The sequence below is a fragment of the Bufo bufo genome, chromosome 4, assembly GCF_905171765.1.
Source record: "Bufo bufo chromosome 4, aBufBuf1.1, whole genome shotgun sequence".
Lineage (NCBI taxonomy): Eukaryota > Metazoa > Chordata > Amphibia > Anura > Bufonidae > Bufo > Bufo bufo.
This window is the reverse complement of record NC_053392.1, coordinates 148465546-148490442: the sequence shown is the minus strand read 5'-3', so window position 1 is coordinate 148490442 and position 24897 is coordinate 148465546. Positions and strand designations below refer to the sequence as shown.

Here is a 24897-nt window from a genome sequence, read left to right as displayed (position 1 = left end):
ATAAATGTGGAGAGAGGCAGTAAGGGCAGCAGCAGTCAGTGTGGAGCGAGTCTCCACAGTTCAATAAACAAAAGACAGGGAGAGTTGCTAACGCACAAAATTGGCTACTTTACAGCTATTTCTCTAATAGAAATGTACAATTTCAATAATGAAAGTATATTACAAAAATGGTCAGTATCATTGCCTCTACACATTACAAAAAAAAATGACAGTTACCCTTTAAAGGAAATTCACTGATTCACTGATGCCTTGTCGGGAAGAAAAGGTACTTTTATTTCATATCCAAATGAGCAGTTAAGTGCACCGAGGATGGGTCCTATTCACTCTGTGCACTATTGCTCCTCCTATTTCCTATGCCAGCCCCTCCATCTCCTTTTTGATTGACAGGGCCAGGAAGGATGACTATGCAGGAAACTTTAAAATGGTTCTCCAGGATTTAGAAAATGATGACGTATTCTCCGGATAGGTCACCCAGATCTGATGGTGGTGGTCCACCACTGGTCACCTGTTTAAGGCGGCACTGGCGCTCACCGAGCGCAGTGCCGTACATTGTATAGTGTATGTTCTTGGTATCGCAGCTCAGCCCCATTGACTTGAATGGGACTGAGCTGTGCCTAGGTAACGTGACCGATGAACCAGTTGTCACTTGCCTAGGAAGAGCTGTGAGGCATTCACATTCCATTAACAACAATGTATTAGGAAATTGCTGGTTACACATCCCCGATTGGAGTTTATGCAGGGCAGAATATAATATTGGGGAATATTTCAGCTTGTTGTGGTACCTGTACTCTTTTGAGTATTTTAATAAGTTCAAAATTAGTAATACAAGGATGCCTCAAGCCTAGAAGTGAGGGAGACATGCTCATTGAGTGCCACTCCATTTTGGCTCATAGTGGGGAGTCCTGAGCAGGGAACTTCCCCTCTATGATGGTCGTATGGCGAACAGGGCATATGGACAGGGGTTGTATCGATAAGGCAATTCCTTTAAATTGACAGTGGGCAAAAGAGTGTAAGCAAATTAGTAAAAAAAATATGCAAATATTAACAATATTTGTAGTCGCAAAGCCCTTAAAGTAACTTGTCCGTTCTCCAGAAAATTTTTACTTACAGTACCTAATGTTCTCCTTTGTAGTCCTTCTGCTGCAGATCTGCAAGTTCTTAGTCCAATCTGCATTCATCTATAATGGCTATCAGCTTCTCAGAAGACATTACACACACAGGTTTGGTAGTTGGAGACACCCTTGCTCTTGGATTCAGAATCTTACCAATATTTCTAAGTTTTATTTTTACCTTCAGTATTATCACCCGTGTTGTACAGAGCTCCTTCAAAGTCTTTTGAATAGCTCACCCCGTGAGCTTGGATGCTGTATGGACGGTTTGCATTGTTTTTAAATGTGATCTGGATGATATCTCCTACTTCTGCCAAAATTACTGGCCCTGATAAATGAGACAAAGAAAGAAGACTTTAATAGTGTGCAATGAGGACATTGGTCCAAGTGTTTGTTTACCTGTGGCACTGCCTGTGCAAGAACAGTATATGTTCACCAAGTTCTCCATCACCTTATCCAAGAGTTCCCCCTTTGGGTGTCTCGAACAACTCACCAGTAATTAGGAGCCATGTTGTTCATTAGCTAAATCCATCACATGAAATCGAGTAGACAGCAGTGGCAGGTCACTCCCTACCTGTTTACCCCCTGTGCAACGGTATAAATGTATTCATGGTATGTCTGCCCTTGGGCACTGCCATGGCTGAGAATCTGGGCAACACTTAAAGGGGTTTTCCAGGATTTTAAACAATGTGGTAATGGTCATGTATATGATCATTATTGCTGCAGGACTGGTGGAGACAACCAAACTTTTGTCTCCAGAGAGGTGAAAGTTTCAACAGGTATTTATTTTATTTTATATTTTATAATATAATCCTGGACAACCCCTCTACCCATCTATATATGAAGGGGTAGAAAAGGATTATAATGTAGAGGAGGAATTATAAGTCTATGCTGAAATCAACAGCACCGATAGAAATTAGTATTGTTCAAAGTTAGGCTTCTTTCACACTGCATTAGTAGTTCCGGCAGGCTGTTCTGGCAGAGAACAGCCTGCTGGAGTTCCCTGGATCAAGCATTGCTGCCGGCCCCATTGACTATCTCTGTAGGACTCCAGTATAGTTAATGGGGCTGGCGGGCATTCTGGTAACATCCAACAATGTCGGATCCAGAGAGCTCTGGCAGGCTGCTCTCTGAAGGAAAAACCTGCCAGAACTACTAATGGCAGTGTGAAATTAGCGTTAGCCTAGCACTTTAATAACTCGCAAACATATTGCTCCTTATCCTTTCACCTATTCTATAACTCTTACATTTAGTGGTATGCCTAAGGGCAGGTACATTCTCTGGCACTTGCCCTTCCTCCCCAGTGGAGTGAATGGGGCTCCGCTAATGGACGTTGCTGTGCTTGGTGAGCAGAGAGAATTAAAGAAAATCTAAATCCCTCCCCAAACACCCTAAATCCTCAATCCAACACCTCCCCCCAGCCCTACTGTTAAAGAGATATTTGGATAGACATCACATACCTCGTTACGAAACATACAGGGTAATACAGCACCACATACCTCTTACATCTAGTGACGTCTCCTCTGATGTAGATGCTCTCTTTACTAATCTTCTCCATTTGGAGATCAGACCGCCATGATAAACTATCTCATCTGTGTCTTGTGTCTGCAGAATTTACAACACAAACATCTTAGATTCCTTACTTTTCTATCATCTTCCTCTTCCTGGTGCCCCAACATTATCATCCTGCTGCTGCCTCCAATAGTATGCCCTCTGTGCTCCCCATGCCCCTAAATACTACACTGCAGAAACTACAGTGCCATACAGATAATAATAGTGCTCCCAGAGTGCCCTCAATTGTAATAGTGCCCCTACAGTACCTCTATTAGCAACCCCATTAGTAATGCCCCCCATATTGTGCTAAATAATAATGCACCCACAGTACCCCTAATATTGATAATGTCCCCATAGGGCCCCCAGCAATAACAATGCCCCTCTGTAATGCCCCCTATAGAGCTCCCAGTAGTAATAAGCCTCTCTATAAAGCACTCCTATAGAACCCACAGTATTAATAAAGCTTCCTATAGTGTCTGCAGTAGGTATAATGGCCCTGTAGTAGCCACAGTATTTATAAAATCCCCATGCAGGGCTCCCTGTAGTTATAATGACCCCATGTAGTGCCCCTGTATTATAATGCTCCCCTGTAGAAATATCATGCTCCCCTCCTGTATTATTATCATATTTAATGCCCCCATCTAGACTATATACTACCCCCCAAATTAGAACATATAATAGCCCTCTCTGTATTATTATAAGATAATAGCCCCCTCTGTATTATTAGAATATATAATAACCCCACTGTATTTTTAGAATATATACTAGCCCCCTCTGTATTATTATAATGGACAATGGCTCCCCCTCTGTATTATTATAATATATGATGGCCCTCCTCTGTATTATTATAATATATAATGACCCCCTCTGTATTATTAGAATATATAATAGCCCCACTGCATTTTTAAAATATATACTAGCCTCCTCTATATTATTAGAATATATAATGGCCCCCCACTGTATTATTATAATATATAATCCCCCTGTGTATTATAATAATACATAATGGCCCCCACTGTATGATTATAAAATATAATCCCCCCGTGTATTATTATAATACATAATGGCCCCCTCTGTATTATTATACAGAGGGGGGGGGGGGGTATTATGTATTATAATACACAGGGGTCACTATATATTATAATACAGTGGGGGGCCATTATATATTATAATACAGGCAGAGGGGGCCATTATATATTATAATAATATAGAGGAGGCTAGTATATGCCCCTCTGTGTTATTAGTAGATATAATTTCCCCTTTGTTGTATTTATAATGCTCTCGCCCACCCCTAGGCCTAGGATAGATTTAAAAAAAATAATACTCACCTGTAATCCGCTGTCAGCATCTATGTCCTGAGATTCCTCCATCTTGCGAAGGTGGTAGCGAACACATCACTGTGCCCTGCGCCATGTCATCACGTTATAAATTCAAGAGACCTTGGTGGCCCAGAATAAATTAATATATGAAAACCAATTGACTTAGGGTACTTTCACACTAGCGTTTTTCTTTTCCGGCATAGAGTTCCCATAGGGGCTCTGTACCAGAAAAGAACTGATCAGGCATATCCCCATGCATTCTGAATGGAGAGTAATCCGTTCAGGATGCATCAGGATGTCTTCAGTTCAGTTGTTTTCACTGATCAGGCAAAAGATAAAACCGTAGCATGCTACGGTTTTATCCCCGGTGAAAAAAACGGAAGACTTGTCTGAATTCCAGATTCGTCCCTCCGGCCTGCGCATGCGTAGACCGGTAAAAATGTGAAAAAAGATACAAGACGGATCTGTCTGTCCGCATGACAAGCGGATAGACGGATCCGTTCTTGCAATCCATTGTGAGATGCATCCGCATCTGGATGCGTCTCACAAATGCTTTCATTTACATCCAGATCGGCGGATCCGGCGGGCAGTTCCGACGACGGGACTGCCTGCCGGATCACACTTGCTGCAAGTGTGAAAATAGCCTTAGGCTATATTAATTCTGTTTATTGCCTTATTTATTATTTTTAAAGGGGAGCTCTGTTTTTTATTTTATAATAGCAACGGCGTGTAGTGACATGGATCAGCAGGACGTACTGCAGACACCCCGGAAAACTGATCCAGGCAGGGAGATGATGTGATATCGCTAAAGTGATAGCTTGAATGAGGGTATAGAAATAAGAAAATAAACAAGACAGTGAAAGTATATATATAAAACAACTGAAGATCCGTGAAAAATCTCCTCAATTAATAGCAGAGAAGACCAAGCAGGGACTTGCAAAGGGAAGTGGCAAGTCAGTTGCTCCAAGAAATATAGAGATAGATACAAAGAGATACAATCTTTCCATCTGCAACCACAGGGAAGGTGTGAATGTAAATAGCCCTTTGTATGGAGTTTGCAGACCCTGTTTGATCACATAATATTAGAAAAAGACAGTCCCATCTCACCGCCAAACAAAATGCAGCTTGCAAGTTTTAGACATTTATAGGATTTTCATTTTCCTTTTTCTTATTTTACTAGGAGAAGTAATAAAAGTTATATCTTAAAAATATTAAATAAGGCCATAAACAGAATTAATATAGCCTAAGGCTATTGGTTTTTATATCTCATCACGTTAACTCTCGAGGCTCAGCACAGGAGCTCATGTGATGTCATCAATATCTCCTGCCTCATAAGCTTCAGGCCTCTCAGCCTGACACCCACAAGTCTGAACTGAGGGCACAGGAGCCTCATTCTGGCGGCTGGCCGGACACCCCACCTAAGCTGGCACCTGGGGCGAACCGCCCCTACACCCCCCCCCCCCACTTGGCACACCACTGCTTTTATTAAATAACAATTGCAAAATCAGATGCTGTATATTGAATCATTTACTACTGATACTAACCTCATCTGATACGTTTTCTAATGAAGAGAAATGACCTGGAATGAGTTACCTAGTATTCCAAGATGTTCTTCTTCCTGGGATCTTTCCTTCTTCTTTGTGAAAGTTGAATCTGTGTATTCCACATAAACTGCCTTCTTATATTTCCCGCCAATTCTGTTTTCACTTTGCTCAAAAAATGTCGCCGAATCACTATAAATCAGGAGGCAGAGTTTTCATTGTATGTGACAATACTGCGATGCTATACAGAACATAATTTCACCCTATTATTCCCATTTCAAAAAAATGTTAGGGAAGCCTTGATCATGATAGTATGTGTTTTCTTCCCATACTGATAACTGACAAAAAGATTTGCTTAAAGGAATTAGCCATTGAAAAGTATCAAGTATTACTATGCAATGATGTAAGTATTACTATGTCTTAGTGCCCCTGCTGTTTATCTTTCTGGCCCACCTTCTCCTGCATTCAGTAGTGGACTGACATGCTCAGTAACTTTCCTGCTCCCTTCCCTTCCCCTCCCCGCAAACCTGCCATATTGATCTCATAGTGAAGCAGGTGAAGTGGCTCAGACATATTTCATTCATTTATCCCTGCTTATAGAAATATATAGCTATATCTCTCTCTAGACATTGCAGAAGTAAATGGAAGGGGGGGGGGGGGGGGCATTGCATACCATATGTATCGCCAGGGCTATATGTGAGGACCTATTTTCTATGCAGTGGAGGAACTAGTTAACAATAGCTAATTGCAATGCATCCTTGAAGATGCAGGTGCATGGAGAGCTTCTGCCCACCCACAGAAAGTGAAGAAAGTTCTCCAAATAGGTGAGTAAAAAAAGAGTTTTATATTCATGGAATAACCCATTTAACACATCTCTAAGGCAGAATAAATACTGGTGTCCAAAACCAAGACTAATGGCTATTGTACCTTTAATTTAGTTTTTTTGGTATATCAAAATTGATGCAGGTATTCTGCTAAGAACTATTCAGACTTTGCAAAGGTATTAAATAATACTGCTACCCAGAGCCAAGGCACTAACAGGCTTCATTTAGCTGATACACAACTGCAGACACATCCACATACTTAGTCATTGTTCACACACAGTGTAGGGCTATACAGGCCGCTGTGTACTTTTGGATACCCACAGCCTTTTAATCACCTCCTTGAGGGGTAGAAGGCAATCAGAGCCAGGGATAATACACAGGACTCATAACTAGAGATAAGTAAAGTTCTCAAAAATTTGGCTTCACCAAATTTAACAAAAAAATTTGCCTCGTGAAGAATTACTTCGCCACGAAGCATATTTCTTTGTAAATAGCGGGTGCAATGACAGGGAACGGCGATTGCACTACCCCCCATCATTGAACCCCTCAGATGCTGCATTCATCACTGCTCGTGACATCTGAGATCCATATTAAAGCATTTCATCTTGCTTGAAAATCCAGTGCGAAATTTCGCGAGGCACGTGATGACGTCATCACGTCAGCTGGCGTGGTGACGTCATACGTCACTGTGAAAAAAAATTTGCGCGGGATCTCCAAGCAAGATGGCTGTGGCGGCCTCTTCACGCTCAAGTAGATGAGGTTAGTATGATTTTTTTTTTTTACCGCCATTTTAGGGAAAATCGATTTGTTACCACGAAACACAAGGAAATTCGACTTCGCAGCAAATTCAATTTTTCCTGAAATTTGTGAACTTCTATTTTCTCAACACTACTTTATATTCTTTCAGTCCTTTTAGCAGCCACGTGGCACAACATTTTTTGCACCGTTTTCTTTAATAGTAGAAGGGAGCTCATAGAACAGTGTATTAAGCTTACAAATGTATTTTAACAAGACTCTTTTTACCTTTCAGGATTATCTAAGTTTTGCCCAGTGAATTTATTGACAGATGTTGGACCATAGTTCCAGATTATTTCTTCAGCAGCAATATAATAATGCCTTATTTTTGAATGAGATCTACATCGACTGGAATTTTTTGTGCAGTTCTTAACCTCATAAATTGCCTGCATACCGCCTATAAAACAGATAACATATTTGGCTAAACAGGTAAACAAGACCAGTATTATTTCATCGGTATGTCAAAAAAGCAGAGGTTTGATATGGGTTAAGACTCCACAATGACTAACCTTCTAAGTGGTCATTAACTTGACAGCTGAGGAGCCATTTTCCAGGCTTGTTAGGTGACATTGTGCTTTGGATCATTGTTGCAGGGAAGAGATTAATAGTATCCACACGATAATGCTGATGTGTTAACACCTGACCATGGAAGTACACTGAATGAATATCTACTTCATTCCCCATACCAAACATATACCATTTGACCTCTGTGTTGTCACACATGGTGAGGCCTGGGAGGTTGCCATACATGTATCCATTGATAGCTGGAACACAAGAAGAAAATTCGTCAGATGCACAGTGGAAGCCACAACTTTCTGTGTAGTGATCACAAAGCCTTAATTTTGATAACAAATTAACGGAGCCAATAGTAACCCTGTCTATCGGATATTGATGACCTAACTTTAGGAGAAGTCTTTATTATAAAACACTCAGAAAAACCCTTTAACACTGTTTCATCAAGTGCGCACATTCATTTAGTAAAGGGGTATATCTACCTTTGTAACTAATTGTATGTTAGTTGGATGGATCTAGAAAAAGAAAAATTATATATTTTACAAGTAGCCTCAATTAAAATATCATGCCATTTTGTGTATACAGCTCCTGTACAGACATATGTCCATAGTTACAGAGTACCAAAAATACTGTGGGGGTCATATATTATGACCACCTACACCAGAAACTAGCACAAACAACTTGCAAAACCCTGGTTTGCAACATTTTGAACTCCAATGCACCTAAAGCAGCGCTTGTAGATTGGCCTCACCACTGGGGAGTGGTATTGGCGGGATGGTAGTGTAGCGATCAGGGGAGGAAGAGACCGCAGGGCAGGGTTCAAATACAGTACAGCAGACGAGGAGGCTGAAGCAGATACTGGCTTTATTAAATAACAAAATATAACGGCCTGAAAATCGGATTAACAGTATTGTGCCGATGCACCAGGGGCGCAATCGACAAATTACAGGAACAGTGTTAACAAGTTTACACAGATTTACAGGAAGGGTAACTGAACCATGATATACCAAATGCGCTCCAACCAGCAAGCACATAAAAAAATACAGACTACTCTCCCCTACCATTTTCCTGTCTGACCCCTGCTAACCAGGGCACGTTTCTACAACGCTCTGACTAAAGAATCCTGCTCTATACGCTACCACAGATTAGCACCGCTGCACTCTCACAGTTCTGTAGGTAGCTGGGCAGAGATCAGTCATGTCACATTCTCCCACGAGGTAGCTGCTTGTCTTGGTCTGGTACGTGGTGGTCAGTGTGGTCTGACTCTTGATACAGTCGTTTGCTTGTCCCAGCGCGTTGTCTTTTCCTCTCTCTCTCTAGATTGCAGGTGCAGGCATCCACACCAGTTCAGCTCTGCTAAGAGTCCCCTTCCTGTCACTAGTCTCTGAATTGGACGATATCACTCCTCTCAAACACACTTTAGGCCCCTTGCAGACGAGCGTGTCCGGATTAGGTCCGGATTTACATAATCTCCTAGGAACCATGCGTGAAAATCGCACCGCATCCGCACTTGCTTGCGGATGCTTGCGATTTTCACGCAGACCCATTCATTTCTATGGGTCCTGCGTTGCAAAAAAAGCGCAGAATATAGAACATGCTGCGATTTTCACGCAACGCACAAGTGATGCGTGAAAATCACCGCTCATCTGAACAGCCCCATTGAAGTGAATGGGTCCAGATTCAGTGCGGGTGCAATGCGTTCACCTCACGCATTGCACCCACACTGAATTCTCGCCCATGTGAAAGGAGCCTTACAATCTCTTTTGCTCTGTCCAACAGCAGCCAGTGTCTCAGCTCACATCAGCTCGGAAGACAAACTTTTCAGTCTCTGTTGTTCTATCCAACAGCAGCCAGTGTCTCAGCTCACATCAACTAGGAAGACCCACACCAGCCCAAAGCCCGGGAATTTTAAACTCCTCCTAAATCCTCTGGGACAAACAAACTTAATTTCTTTCTTACTCAAAGACACAGCTGCCTCTTGTGGCTGAAAGAAGTCATCACAGTCTGTGTAAAACATTATCACTAGCAATGCAGCGCAATGTAACTTGGTCATTCTAGGGGCTGACCCTTACATGCCTCCCCACTTAAAGGTGGCCGTCCTCGGCCTTGCTATATATTCAATGAGAAAGGAATGATTAATGCAACTTCTAAACGGCAGTACAACATTGTCCACAATACATACAGGTGGACCAAATTAACTGAGCAGCAGCGTACCTGTTTGGTGGAACCCCTACAGTAAGCCTACTGGATCTCCGGAGGTCTTGACTATCTGTTCAGACCTGACTCTCCCCACTGGGAGTGGTCAACCTGGGTTCATACACTACAATAGGAGACTTGGATGTGGTCGAGGGTTCCTCCTCACGGCGAGCCACTACTGGTTCTGTGGCAGGAGCTTTATCACCTGTGGCCTGGGAACTTTCCTCAGTGTTAGGAACGGTCCACCAGTCTTCACTATCATTCTCATCAGAGATAATAAGTTCTGAGGACAGGACAGAAGGAGGTGTCCTCTGAGCAGGTGTGGGATTTTCAGACTGGCATGGCCGTAGCATATTCCTATGTAGAGTTCTTGAGGCAAACTCCTCATTTTCAACCCGTACTTCGTAGACCTGACCATTAGGGTACACTCTCTTGATCGCTTTGTATGGCTGTACCTCCCAATTCTCGCTCAACTTGCAACGTTTCTCTTGCACCAGTACCCGGTCCTCAGGCTGCAGGATTGGAGGACGTTCAGTATGAGTTCTCTTTTGTAACCGCTGACCTGCTAACCAGCGGATGGTCTGGAGCCACTGACGGTGTTCTTTCTCCCATGAGGTGGTCGACCGTTCTATTAGGTCCTCTGGTTGTTCTAGATACAATTCAATGATTTTCTGCCCAGCTCTACTGAACATTAACATGTATGGGGTGTAACCGGTGGTGGTGTGGACCTGATTATTGTAAGCCCAGACCAATGCAGGTATTCAGGCCAGTGCATCTTCTTGTCTTCCTCTAGCGTCCTTAGCATTTGAAGCAGTGACCGGTTAAAGCGCTCGCAGGCCACATTCCCTTGGGGATGATATAGGGTTGTCCTGAATCTTTCAATGCCATACAGTCGGTGTAGCTCCTCCATCACTTTCCCTTGAAAGCACGCTCCTTGATCTGAGTGAATCCACTTCGGACACTGGAAGACCCGGATGAAGTCTTGACAGACGTCCCGAGCTGCAGACTCAGATGTCTGGTCCCGAGTTGGGGTGACCACTGCAAACTTGGAGAAGTGGTCAATCATGACCAGACAGTACTGTGGACCTCTGGCTGATTGTCCCATGAGAAGATAGTCTATCAATAATACTTCTAGCGGTTCTTTGGTCCATATGGGCTGTAGGGGTGCCCTCTGTTCCGTGCTTTTAGTGAGTTCACACACTCGACACTGCCTGCAAACTTCCTCAACCGTGGTCTCCAGTCGCGGACAATATACATAACGCTGCAGCCACTCGTAGGTCTTGACTGGCCCGAAGTGAGCTCCAAATTCATGGGCCTCTTTGACTATCTCAGCGTCTGGGAATTACTACCTACCACCTAGCCTCTAGATCAGCAGGCTGCTGCCACATGCGGTACAAAACAGCTCTGTGAACTTCCAGTCGGTCCCATTGATGTAGAATGGACTTCATCTCGGCATCAAGGTCAGTCCTTTCTTCTCTGTTGGGTTTCCTTCGCTGGGTTACTCAGTTTTTTATCTGCCGCAGTCCAACGTCTTCATCTTGTATTCGGCCCCATTCTTCATTAGTTCTCCCTAATGTCTTGGGTAGAGCACGGGCCTCCCCACTTGTCTGTGCCGAAACTGCTGGAGGTGCGAACTTGCGGAAGTCCGGAGTTTCATCCTCTTCTTTTTGTTCATCGAGATCCGCTACCGGAGTTTCAAAAGTAACCCTCGACAGACCATCGGCGTTAGTGTTCTGGAGATACCTGAAAAGAACTGCACTTATGATACAAACCTATCAGCATGAGTGCAGTTCTGCATATATGACAGCTCAAGGACTTGTGATGACATCTTCATCACAGACTGTTAACTCCTAGACCTAGAGAGTACAGGAACCAGTTTCAATGTTAGGAGTGCTCAAGGACCTATGATGATGTGACCACAGGAACCTGCCCTCCTAAGAGTACAGGAAACAGCACTGATAACAGTACAGTTCCAAGGTTGGGAGAGCTTAAGGATCTGTAATGATGCCATTATAGGTCCTTACTCACCTAATAGTATGGTAAAGCCTAGAATATATGGGTATATGGGTTCCTGAGAGGTCTTGGTCACGTGATGAGGTCATGTGCGCATACCTCCTAATCTTCCCGCATCCGGCGGGACAGTCCACGATTCCAGTGGCTGTCCTGCTATCCTGGTACGGGGGAGGTTTGTCCCGCTCTCAGGCAGCTGTCCTTGCTTCCATAGGAAGCAGAGACAGTTGCCTGTAATGATGAAGCAGAGAGCTGAGAGTGATTAGTTTCTATCAAGGCCTTGAGAAAGCGTCACACAACGCGAAATGGCAGTTGGCCAAGCCCTGTCTGTGGCAAGACTTGATAAAAATGTAGTGATTCTCCCATAGGCTGCAATAGAAAATCATGCCCTTAGGGGGACCAAAATAAATGTTAAAAAAAGCAGGGGTGGGTAAAGATTAAAAAAATATATAAAATGTTAAAAAGGTATAAAAAATTTAATCACCCCCTTTCGTCATTTCACAATTAAAAAATAATAAACTAAATACCCCATAACTTTTAAAATATAAAAGTGTTTATCCTTTATGGTAAATACCGTAAAGCAGAAAAGAATTGACGATTTCTGTAGTTTTGTTCACGTCACTTCCCAAGAAAGTCATACATATCATTAAAAATTAGCCCTCACACAGCTCCCCAGATGTATGAAAAAGATAGGGCAGAATATGGTGATTCCAAGAAAAAAAAAGAAAACAAGAAAAACCATTAAAATAATTGGTATCAGTGTAATCATACTGACCCCATAGAATGAAGATAACATAGTGAATGTTGTAAAAACAAAACCTATAAAACTATAGCTGAATTAAAATAAAAAATAAATAAAAAGGTTTTACAGTGTTGCTGTCAGGGGGGGGCAATGATGCTGGGAGGTGGTTTGTGTTGCATGGTGGCATTTATTTGCTGCTGTTGGGGAGATATGCTGTATTGTACTGCACAGTGGTATTGAATGCTGTTGAGGAGGCATTTTGAGCAGACATGGTATGTGTTGCCGTTGGGGAGGATAACATATGTCCCTAACCACAGGTTTAGGCATTTCTACCCTGCCCTTTTATTTTATTTTTTGCATTGATGGTTTACATAGGGGCATGACCAAATTAAGCAAAATTTGCTGTAGTATTTCTTGTGCGCCACAATTCTTACATAATATTATATGCGGACTGGATGGGTTTGAGTGCCAGGGCTGCTTTGTAATGCCAGTCTGGCCCAGATTAGGGTTGCTCTGTGATCAGTTATCAGAGAACAAGGGGTCCATACAGGAGCCCTCTCCTTCAGACACCTGCCAGATCACAAAACCCCATTATTAGTTAACGCTAGTAACCATTGTATGATGGTTCCAGTGCAGTACCCCAGAACTGGCTACTTGCAAACTATTTTTGTTATGTAATGTTATTTAATATGTTAATGCCTTGTAATGTACTAGCATGTCTCTGTATGGATTAATAATCCTGACTCTGCCCCTGTAGGAAGTTACGTGTTGGACTTAGTTTCATCCCTAGAGTTAGCTGAGGAAGTGAGAGGAAACTCCGTGAGCACATTCCTCAGGAAACCTTCATGTGAGAGAACGTCTGAGGGAAACCCATCACTACTTTACTATACTCCAACAAAAGAGAAAGGAAAGAACTAGAAGGTCCAGAATCTGTGTGGTAAAGCAATGGAGTCAGTCACTTTTTGCTGTTTAATGCTGATAAAGACTTTACTGCAGTGAGAGGGACATTGCTAAGAACCCCTTCACACCTAAACATGGTCTGGCCTACTATATCTTAATCCTGTACTCCACAGCTGGGAATTACAGTCAAGTTTATAATAACCTTATTGCTAGTTTTACTGTAGATTCTGCTGAGAAAGAAACCTTGGAGAGATACAGGGAAGAAGCTTTACAATCCCCACCCTGGCCTATATCCATGCATTGCTGTTTGGGAACATTTTCACTGTCAATTGTTTGGAACTGTGTTTTGATACTGTTGGATGTACTACAACTCCCATTTTGTCTTTAAGTTAAAAAAAAACTTGTTTATTTTCTACAATTGGCTGGTTACTGACTCCAGCAACATTTGGGGGCAAATGCACCTACACCTACTGCCTTGCACCCATACCGAACTCTTAACACCAAGGGCCCCCCAACTACTTTCAGGCAGGAGCCCCAACATCAGGGTTTGCCTGAGGGAAGAAAGGGTGCACCCTCCTATAACTTCCCAGCCCCAGGGAGCACTGGTGTCAGGATTGCCACTGTGAATAATTATTGAAGTTAGAGCCATTACAACTCCCATCCTCCACTGCTCCCAGGCCGCAGTACCAGCAAAGAATTATGGCTTCCGTTATGAATGTGAACATAGCCTATGATTATCCAATGTCATACATAAAGTGTACTACACTTACAATGCATTTTATTGCTTTCTTGAAAGTCTTCATCTTCTTTATTAACAGAGCCAGGATCAGTGATGTAAGTATTGATATTTTCATCCAGATACCAACTAAGATTTTCATCTATTACAGAAAACATTAGGATGAACTCCTTGTGCTGTTTCTTCTCAGCTTCTTCTATTTTACCTGTAAATAGACAATTGGTATTATTACATATGTGATGGAGATTCTAGAAATTAGATTGAACCAAAACATGACCTTTTCCTTGTCTAAAAATGTAAGATACTGTAGCTACACAAGTGAGCCATTTATTTATAACATAAGAAGGCAACTGCAGCTAGAACTAACTTCTTTGCTCACCTTGTTTGCAAATAATTAAGGGCCCAACAAGACCAGAATAGACATCTCTTGGACCATCAATGTGAGAGTGATAAATCCTGGTCACACATTCTTCATTTCTTGCAGATGGACCTTGATCTTCAACAACATCCCATGTGTAGGTATATGATTCACCGGGCTTTACAGCATCATCTTTTTTCTGTTCCTCAGGGGTATTATCTGGATATAATGCTCCTGCAGATTAAACAGTTACTAGTATAAACCTAGAATGCCATGTAATATAGGTGCTGCTTGAGACGAAAACAAACACCCACCCCACTTCATGCCAATGTAGTAACCTAACTACTTTGCCACAATGGAAGCACTCATTCCCCATGACCCTTCCGCTGCCCCCCACTTTCCCCTACCTGGTGCTGCCTGAGGTGATTGCCTCACCTGGCCTCATTGGTGGTGCACCCCTGTATAAGCATGTTTTACTTTAGTGTAAATGTGAAGGCTATTGGTGTATTATGAAAAAAATACAATTAGTTAATGTGCAATTATTTTTTTGTATTATTGTCTTGGGTGAGTATCATGTCGTATGATAAGTGGTAGTGGTCAGCCTGATTCAAGTGGATGGGTGTTTGAAGCAAGAAGATGAAGCAATGTGGACAAATCTGCATCAACTGTGGGAAAGTATCATGCCGATCATAATCCCCTCCCCCATGCCCATTACTGAATCCTACCTTGTACTAATTTGACAACAGATCTTTTAAAACGTCTGTTGTACCTAAACTACTTGCGCCCTTTTGCTCCTTCTAATCTATCAGTTGCGTTAAAGACCATACAGATCGCACAATGACACTCACTGCTCCATTGACTTCAAGCATACAGTCTTAGGTCTCATGCACAAAACCGTATGTATTTTGCGGGTTTGCAAAAATATGGATGCTGTCCGTGTGCATTCTGTATTTTGTGGAACGGAACAGCTGGCTCCTAATAGAACAGTCCTATCAGTCCTAACTTTTATAATATGCTAATTAACCTCTAGGAGCAGGGGGGGGGGGCGTTGTTCCTGTTCCTAGAGGCTCCGTTTTCCCACCTTTGTCGCCTCCCTCCAAGCCTTGATTGACAGTATCAGGCAGCGCTCGCATCTGTCTGCCAGCCCTGTGCTCTGGTGAAATCTCGCACTGTTCAGCATTCGGCGCAGGCGCTGTGAGGGAAAGACGCTCGCAGGCTGCCAGCTTCCTCACCGCGCCTGCGCCGAATACTGAACGGCACAAGATTTCACCAGAGCACAGGGCTGGCAGACAGATGCAAGCGCTGCCTGGCCCTGTCATCAAGGACTTGGAGGGAGGCAACAAAGGTGGGAGAATGGAGCCTCTAGGAGCAGGAACAACGCCCCCCTGCTCCTAGAGGCTAATTAGCATATTATAAAAGTAAGATTTCTAGCGTAACGGGGGCATAGATAAAAGTAGGAATAGGCTAGTTAGGTTTAGCTGACATTAGCACATTGCTAATGTCAGCTAGCTTAATAGGGTTAAATCCAGTGACAGAATCCCTTTAAGTGACGTATTTCAGTACAAACAGAAAACTATATACACAGTTCACTTCTGCAGTTATATATGGTGAAAGCGTTTAGTGACGTATTTCATTACAAACAGAAAAATATATACGCAGTTCACTTCTGCAGTTATATGTGGTGAAAGCGTTTAGTGGTGTATTTCAGTGCAAAAAGAATAATATATATGCACTTCACTGTTGCAGTTATTTGCGGTAAAAGCGTTTAGCGATGTATTTCAGTTCGAACAGAAAAATATATACGCAATTCATTTCTGCAGTTATATGTGGTGAAAGAGTTTAGTGTCGTATTTCAGTACAAACAGAAAAATATATACGCAGTTCACTTCTGCAGCTATATGTGGTGAAAGCGTTTAGTGGCGTCTTTCAGTACAAAAAGAATACGTGGCATTGATTCAACAAGGTGCTGATAGCATTCTTTAGAAATGTTGGCCCATATTGATAGGATAGCATCTTGCAGTTGATAGAGATTTGAGGGATGCACATCCAGGGCACGAAGCTCCCGTTCCACCACATCCCAAAGATGCTCTATTGGGTTGAGATCTGGTGACTGTGGGGGCCATTTTAGTACAGTGAACTCATTGTCATGTTCAAGAAACCAATTTGAAATGATTCGAGCTTTGTGACATGGTGCATTATCCTGCTGGAAGTAGCCATCAGAGGATGGGTACATGGTGGTCATGAAGGGATGGACATGGTCAGAAACAATGCTCAGGTAGCCCGTGGCATTTAAACGATGCCCAATTGACACTAAGGGGCCTAAAGTGTGCCCAGAAAACATCCCCCACACCATTACACCACCACCACCAGCCTGCACAGTGGTAACAAGGCATGATGGAAACATGTTCTCATTCTGTTTACGCCAAATTCGGACTCTACCATTTGAATGTCTCAACAGAAATCGAGACTCATCAGACCAGGCAACATTTTTCCAGTCTTCAACAGTCCAATTTTGGTGAGCTCGTGCAAATTGTAGCCTCTTTTTCCTATTTGTAGTGGAGATGAGTGGGACCCGGTGGGGTCTTCTGCTGTTGTAGCCCATCCGCCTCAAGGTTGTGCGTGTTGTGGCTTCACAAATGCTTTGCTGAATACCTCGGTTGTAACGAGTGGTTATTTCAGTCAACGTTGCTCTTCTATCAGCTTGAATCAGTCGGCCCATTCTCCTCTGACCTCTAGCATCCACAAGGCATTTTCGCCCACAGGACTGCCGCATACTGGATGTTTTTCCATTTTCACACCATTCTTTGTAAACCCTAGAAATGGCTGTGCGTGAAAATCCCAGTAACTGAGCAGATTGTGAAATACTCAGACCGGCCCGTCTGGCACCAACAACCATGCCATGCTCAAAATTGCTTAAATCACCTTTCTTTCCCATTCTGACATTCAGTTTGGAGTTCAGGAGATTGTCTTGACCAGGACCACCCCCCTAAATGCATTGAAGCAACTGCCATGTGATTGGTTGACTAGATAATTGCATTAATGAGAAATAGAACAGGTGTTCCTAATAATTCTTTAGGTGAGTGTATATACGCAGTTCACTTCTGCAGTTATATGTGGTGAAGGAGTTTAGTGTCGTATTTCAGTACAAACAGAAAAATATACACGCAGTTCACTCCAGCAGCTATATGTGGTAAAAGCGTTTAGTGGCCTATTTAATTGCAAACAGAAAAATATATACACAGTTCACTTCTGCAGTTATATATGGTGAAAGCGATTATATTTGGTGAAAGCATTTATACAGTGGGATGCGAAAGTTTGGGCAACCTTGTTAATTGTCATGATTTTCTTGTATAAATCGTTGGTTGTTACGATAAAAAATGTCAGTTAAATATATCATATAGGAGACACACACAGTGATATTTGAGAAGTGAAATGAAGTTTATTGGATTTACAGAAAGTGTGCTATAATTGTTTAAACAAAATTAGGCAGGTGCATACATTTGGGCACCACAAAAAAGAAATGAAATCAATATTTAGTAGATCCTCCTTTTGCAGAAATTACAGCCTCTAAATGCTTCCTGTAGTTTCCAATGAGAGTCTGGATTCTGGTTGAAGGTATTTTGGACCATTGCTCTTTACAAAACATCTTTAGTTCATTCAGGTTTGATGGCTTCCGACCATGGACAGCTCTTTTTAAGTCACACCACAGATTTTCAATTATATTCAGGTCTGGGGACTGAGATGGCCATTCCAGAACGTTGTACTTGTTCCTCTGCATAAATGCCTTAGTGGATTTTGAGCAGTGTTTAGGGTCGTTGTCTTGTTGAAAGATCCAGCCCCGGCGCAGCTTCAGCTTTGTCGCTGATTCCTGGACATTGTTCTCCAGAATCTGCTGATACTGAGTGGAATCCACGCGTCCCTCAACTTTGACAAGATTCCCAGTCCCTGCACTGGCCACACAGCCTCACAGCATGATGGAACCACCACCATATTTTACTGTAGGTAGCAGGTGTTTTTCTTGGAATGCTATGTTCTTTTTCCTCCATGCATAAAGTCCCTTGTTATGGCCAAATAGCTAAATTTTAGTTTTATCAGTCCACAGCACCTTATTCCAAAATGAAACAGGCTTGTCCAAATGTGCTTTAGCCCACCGCAAGCGGCACTTTTTGTGCTGTGGGCGGAGAAAAGGCTTCCTCTGCATCACTCTCGCATACAGCATCTCCTTGTGTAAAGTGCGCCGAATGGTTGAATGATGCACAGTGACTCCATCTGCAGCAAGATGATGTTGTAGGTCTTTGGTGCTGGTCTGTGGGTTGACTCTGACTGTTCTCACCATTCGTCGCTTCTGTCTATCCGAGACTTTTCTTGGTCTGCCACTTCGAGCCTTAACTTGAACTGAGCCTGTGGTCTTCCATTTCCTCAATATGTTCCTAACTGTGGAAACAGACAGCTGAAATCTCTGAGACAGCTTTCTGTATCCTTCCCCTAAACCATGATGGTGAACAATCTTTGTCTTCAGGTCATTTGAGAGTTGTTTTGAGACCCCCATGTTGCTACTCTTCAGAGAAAATTAAAAGAGCAGGGAAACTTACAATTGACCCCTTTAAATACTCTTTCTCATAATTGGATTCACCTGTGTATGTAGGTCAGGGGTCACTGAGCTTACCAAGCCAATTTGAGTTCCAATAATTAGTTCTAAAGGTTTTGGAATCAATAAAATGACAAGAGTGCCCAAATTTATGCACCTGCCTAATTTTGTTTAAACAATTATAGCACACTTTCTGTAAATCCAATAAACTTCATTTCACTTCTCAAATATCACTGTGTGTGTCTCCTATATGATATATTTAACTGACATTTTTTATCGTAACAACCAACGATTTATACAGGAAAATCATGACGATTAACAAGGTTGCCCAAACTTTCGCATCCCACTGTATTTCATTACAAACAGAAAAATATATGCGCAGTTCACTTCTGCAGTTATATGTGGTGAAAGCGTTTAGTGGCGTATTTCAGTACAAAAAGAATGATATATATGCACTTCACTGTTGCAGTTATTTGCGGTAAAAGCGTTTAGTGACGCATTTCAGTACAAACAGAAAAATATATATGCAGTTCATTTCTGCAGTTATATGTGGTGAAAGAGTTTAGTGGCGTATTTTAGTACAAACAGAAAAATATATACGCAGTTCACTTCTGAAGCTATATGTGGTGAAAGCGTTTAGTGGCCTATTTCACTGCAAACAGAAGAATATATAAACAGTTTACTTCTGCAGTTATATGTGGTGAAAGCGTTTAGTGGCGTATTTCAGTACAAAAAGAATAATATATACGCACTTCACTGTTGCAGTTATTTGCGGTAAAAGCGTTTAGTGACGTATTTCAGTACAAACAGAAAAATATATACACAGTACACTTCTGCAGTTATTTGTGGTGAAATCGTTTAGTGGCCTATTTCAGTACAACAAGAAAAATATATACGCACTTCGCTGTTGCAGTTATTTGTGGTGAAAGCGTATAGCGGCCTATTTCAGTACAAAAATAAAAATATATTCTGGGTTCCCCCAGAAGTATCTGGCTCGATGAGCAGCCAATACCGCACTTGCATCAATCTTGACAGGATTCGTCTCCAGGTGGAGAGAAATTGTTTTTTGGAATGCTTTCTCCATCGCAACCACATTCTCGAATAACCAGAAGACTGCCCGATTCTCTTCTGTCTTAGGCAACACTTTATTGAGTAATCGTGGAAAGTCAAAAAACAGTTGTCCACTCCCCCCATAAAGGCCATAAAGGTGCGGATTAACCACAGATAATTCATTGCAAGGACTGCCGCCAATTATCAGATCGAATTGTCCCCATTCTTCAATCTGTTTCCTGGTTATATTCTGTATGTCACCCACAATCTGCCCTGGATGGCGTACCCGTCCTATCGTGATGGCGTCTTCACACACCTCTGATGCCATATATTTTTCAACGTTGATTCTAAGCTTTTTCCATGATGACTGGGAACTCGTGATGTTTTGCCTAACGAAGACACCAGGGGCTGGTAGTTATGGTTTGAATCTTGATAAACTTCACGACTCTTCTGGGCTCCAAGCAATCTTGAAGCTTTGTCTTCTCATTGTCTGTAGCTACTAGAGGCCTGTTCATGCCAGGCAGGTTTCCCCACAAGTATCTGGCTCGATGAGCAGCTGACACCGCACTTGCATCAATCTTGACAGGATTCGTCTCCAGGTGGAGAGAAATTGTTTTATGGAATGCGCTCTTCAGCGCAACCGCGTCGTTGAATAACCAGAAGACTAGCTGATTCTTTCCTGTCTTAGGCAACACTTATTTTTTTAATTACATTTATTAAATGTTTAATATTAAATTGAACCAAAACTTGATTAAAATTATTCGAAACTAAACTTAAATTCGTCAATATATTATCCCAATCTTCGATGAAAATTCCTGGACAATCAATTTGCCAAGCCTTTTATGCCGGAAAACGTGTATTATTGAATCGTGCAGAGCCGAAGTGGCCTCCTCATGCTGCTGCCACCTCCACAATTTCTCGTCATCGTGCTACTCTGTGGCCTCCTCATGCTGCTGCCACCTGTACAATTTCTCGTCGTCGTGCTACTCTGTGGCCTCCTCATGCTGCTGCCACCTCTTCAATCTCTCGCCGTTGTGCTACTCTGTGGCCTCCTCATGCTGCTGACACCTCCACAATCTCTCGTTGTCGTGCTACTCTGGCCTCCTCATGCAGCTGCCACCTCCACAATCTCTCGTCGTCGTGCTACTCTGGCCTCCTCATGCTGCTGCCACCTCCAGACTTGTCATTGTGCCACTCTGTGTTCTCCTCATGCTGCTGCCATCTCCACAGTCTGTCATTGTGCCCCCCTGCAGCTTCCTGATGCTGCCGCCACCTCCAGACTCTGTCGATGTGCCACTCCTTGGTCTCTTCATGCTGCCCCCACCTCCAGATTCAGTCATTGTGCCACTCTGTGGCCTCCTGATGCTGCTTCCGCCACCTCCAGACTCTGTCATTGTGCCACTCTGTAGTCTCCTCATGCTGCTGCCACCTCCAGACTCTGTCATTGTGCCACTCTGCGGCCTCCTGATGCTGCTGCGACCTCCACACTCTGTCACTGTGCCACTCTGCAGCCTTCTGATGCTGCCGCCACCTCCAGACTATGTCACCTTGCCACTCTTTCGCCTCCTGATGCTGGTACCACCTCCGCACTGTCATTGTGCCACTCTATGGACTCTTCCTGCTGCTGCCGCCACCTCCAAACTCTGTCATTGTGCCACTCTGTGACCTCCTTATGCTGCTGCTGCCGCCACCTCCACACTGTCATTGTGCCACTCTGTGGCCTCCTCATGCTGCTTCCACCTCACCACTGTTTCATAAGGCCACTCTGTGGCCTCCTTATGCTGTTCCCACCCTCCCCACTTCATGACTGGGCTACTATTTTGCCTTTCAGCCTGGCTTATGATTTGGTAGCCAAAAGCAGGAGTGGGTACAAAGCACAGAAGACATGCAAATATTCCATTCACGCGTCATCTCTGTTTTGGATAAACTCCTGTTTTTTTGGGCATTAGCAATACTGATGGATTACTGACCAAATGCTGACCGAGTTAAAGGCGGATAATGAACAGACAGGATCCGATTTTTGTGGGTTATTGTTCTGACGAATCAGAGGCGGGGCAAAATAATCAGTGATGTCAACACAAACTTACTGCTGACACCCTCTCCACTCTTTCGGGGGCTTTACTTGTATAAGCGTTTAATAGAACAGGTTCTGTAGACATCTATGTGGAACTTGCTCACGACAGTGTAAAAGGAAGTGTGCAGTGATTCTAAGAGCGAATCCTGTCATCTGCATGTCATATGGACTCACAGTATTGTTTCACTACCACAGCAGACTCCCTATGCGTGTTACTGCAAGGCACAGTGTTCTACACCACTATAAAGGCTCTCTGCAGCCAGGAAATAGAAGTTTTTATTAACGTGATTTGCCGCAAATATATTCGGACGCAACAGAATTTTTCCCCAAAAATTCGGCAAATCAATTTTTTTAAAAATTAGCTCATTTCTACTTCCAGTCTCTGTCGGGGTTCTGAAAGGTTCCGTGCTGCAAAATAGGAAATTAAGCTACAAATAAGCTACAACTTTTATCCTTTCTGTTTACATCATCTCACTCCCATCTGCAGGACTTCTCTCATGCTACACCCATTCTGTGGACACCAAGCAGAATTTTGCAATAAAAACATAATCCAAGGCCTTTATGCATCCTGGCCTACTTAGGCTGATTTCACACGAGTGAGTTCCATGTGTCTGGAGAGCTCCTGTCCTGACCTACATAGCACTTACAGAATCGCATGGCATATTTATTTATGATGCTATGATGCAACAAGGGGGTGATGATGTTTTCACTTCCTGGCACTGTCAAAGTGCAGAGGGCGCAGCAATTACAGAGAGATCTGAGCCTTTAAAAGTAATGGCAACGCCCCCGTTACCCCTAGAGGATCATTTGCATTTATTTAAAAAAAATTCTCAGCAATGCGGGCACATATGAACATGGGACCAACACAGATGTCTTCAGCTGCCAAGCGAACATGCAACAGGTCATCTGGTTTCATAGGTACAAATCTGCTGACAGATCCCCTTTAAGTATTTACATTTGTGAAATAATTCCATACTTTATATACTGGTTTATTTAAATGCCAGGTGGCTGACGGATTCATAAAGCTTTATTTATATTCCCTTTACCAATGCAAGGGGTTGGTCGTTTGGACAAAGGCAGTGCCTATTGTGTCAATGCGTCCATTGATTTGCATACTAATGTCTTAAAGGGAATGTGTCATTAGAAAATTACCTATTGATTAAAGTTAAATTTTTACCTATTGATTAAAGTTAAATTTTTCTAAGGCTACTTTCACACTAGAGTTAATATTTTCCGGTATTGAGATCCGTCATAGGGTCTCAATACTGTAAAAAAACACTTTCGTTTTGTCCCCATTCATTGTCAATGGGGACAAAACGTAACTGAACAGAACAGAATGTTCCAAAATGCATTCCGTTCCGTTCTCATACCGGAGAGCAAACCGCAGCATGCTGCGGTTAGCTTTTCGTCCTGGCATGCGGAGCAAGACGGATCCGTCATGACCCATAATGCATGGTTGCATTATCAGTAACGGAAGTGCTTTTGCTGAACTCTGCCAGATCCAGCCAGAGCGCTAGTGTGAAAGAAGCCTTAGCTCCCATCCACTGCTATGGGAGTTACAAAAACAGCGGGCTGGCTACTCGGCTGTTTATGTAAGTTTGGTCAGTCCTGGCCACTGGTTATTGTGGGCTATTTCTAATTCCATGAAAGGACAAGCTAGCATAACATCTCTGGTAGGATAACACAGGATCAATCAGTCACATTATTTGCTCCTTCCCTGCACAATGACTTCTGAATAGGTCACATAGCATGCCTAGAAAATGCTCACATAGAGGTCGTGGTAAAGGGGTACTTGTTTTAGGTTATCCCCTCTTCACAAGATAGGGAATAACTATTAGATAGGTGGGGGTCCTACCGCTGGGACCCTTACAGATCATGAGAACGGGGCCCCGTACTCCCTGCAGCCCCTCGAGTGGCCGGTCAGGCATGAGTGTAGCTGCTCCATTCATTTCTATGGTAATTCCAGAGATAGCGAGCGCTGTACTCACCCATCTCTAGAGCTCCCATAGAAATGAATGGAGCAACTACGTGCATGTGCGACCAGACGCTCTGTTCATTTCAGGAGGGTTGCATGGGGTACGGGACCCCAATACCGTCTAAATTCAGGCATCTCATAGCTACATAGTTAGTACAGATTAAAATAGACTTGTTTATTGCTTCCCCAATAGTATAGCGATGTGATATTAGTTGCCGCTATATACAATTATTCTTTTTCTGTCCCTTATTGACTATTGATTACTTTACCTTTTCTTATTATACAATAAGCCTTTTCCACTCCGCTGCTACTTTTATTAAAGGGGTTAACCAAGGAAATATTTTTAAGCTTTAACCTAGCCCTGCATGCTGCAATAAGAAACTTTCAAAAAGCTTTATTTTTAAAATCCACTGCCCTTTCCCTGTGTCCTCCACCCCACTAACTCCTACATCACATGGCATATATTTCTCACATGATCCTCCCTCACTGCAGGCACTTATGTGGGAATTTCTTTTCACTTATGCGTAATTCTAACACTCTTGTCTTGTAGGGCTTTGGGTGTAGTGGGTGGGGTTTGATATAGCATACGGGTGTAGTGGGTGGAGCTACAGCC

At 42.9% G+C, this 24897-nt stretch overlaps 1 protein-coding gene across 1 annotated transcript in view; it reads right to left on the bottom strand.

Annotated features, from left to right (window-relative positions):
• LOC120997766 (ceruloplasmin) overlaps window positions 1-24897 on the bottom strand; it is a 96705-nt gene that overhangs the window by 57358 nt on the left and 14450 nt on the right. Inside the window, exons 4-9 of the mRNA XM_040428032.1 lie at window positions 14619-14831; window positions 14274-14444; window positions 7652-7906; window positions 7371-7539; window positions 5576-5715; window positions 1291-1437 (exon numbers count right to left, since the gene is read on the bottom strand). Of these exons, the coding sequence (XP_040283966.1) occupies window positions 1291-1437; window positions 5576-5715; window positions 7371-7539; window positions 7652-7906; window positions 14274-14444; window positions 14619-14831 (1095 nt within the window). The remainder of the gene's footprint in view (window positions 1-1290; window positions 1438-5575; window positions 5716-7370; window positions 7540-7651; window positions 7907-14273; window positions 14445-14618; window positions 14832-24897) is intronic.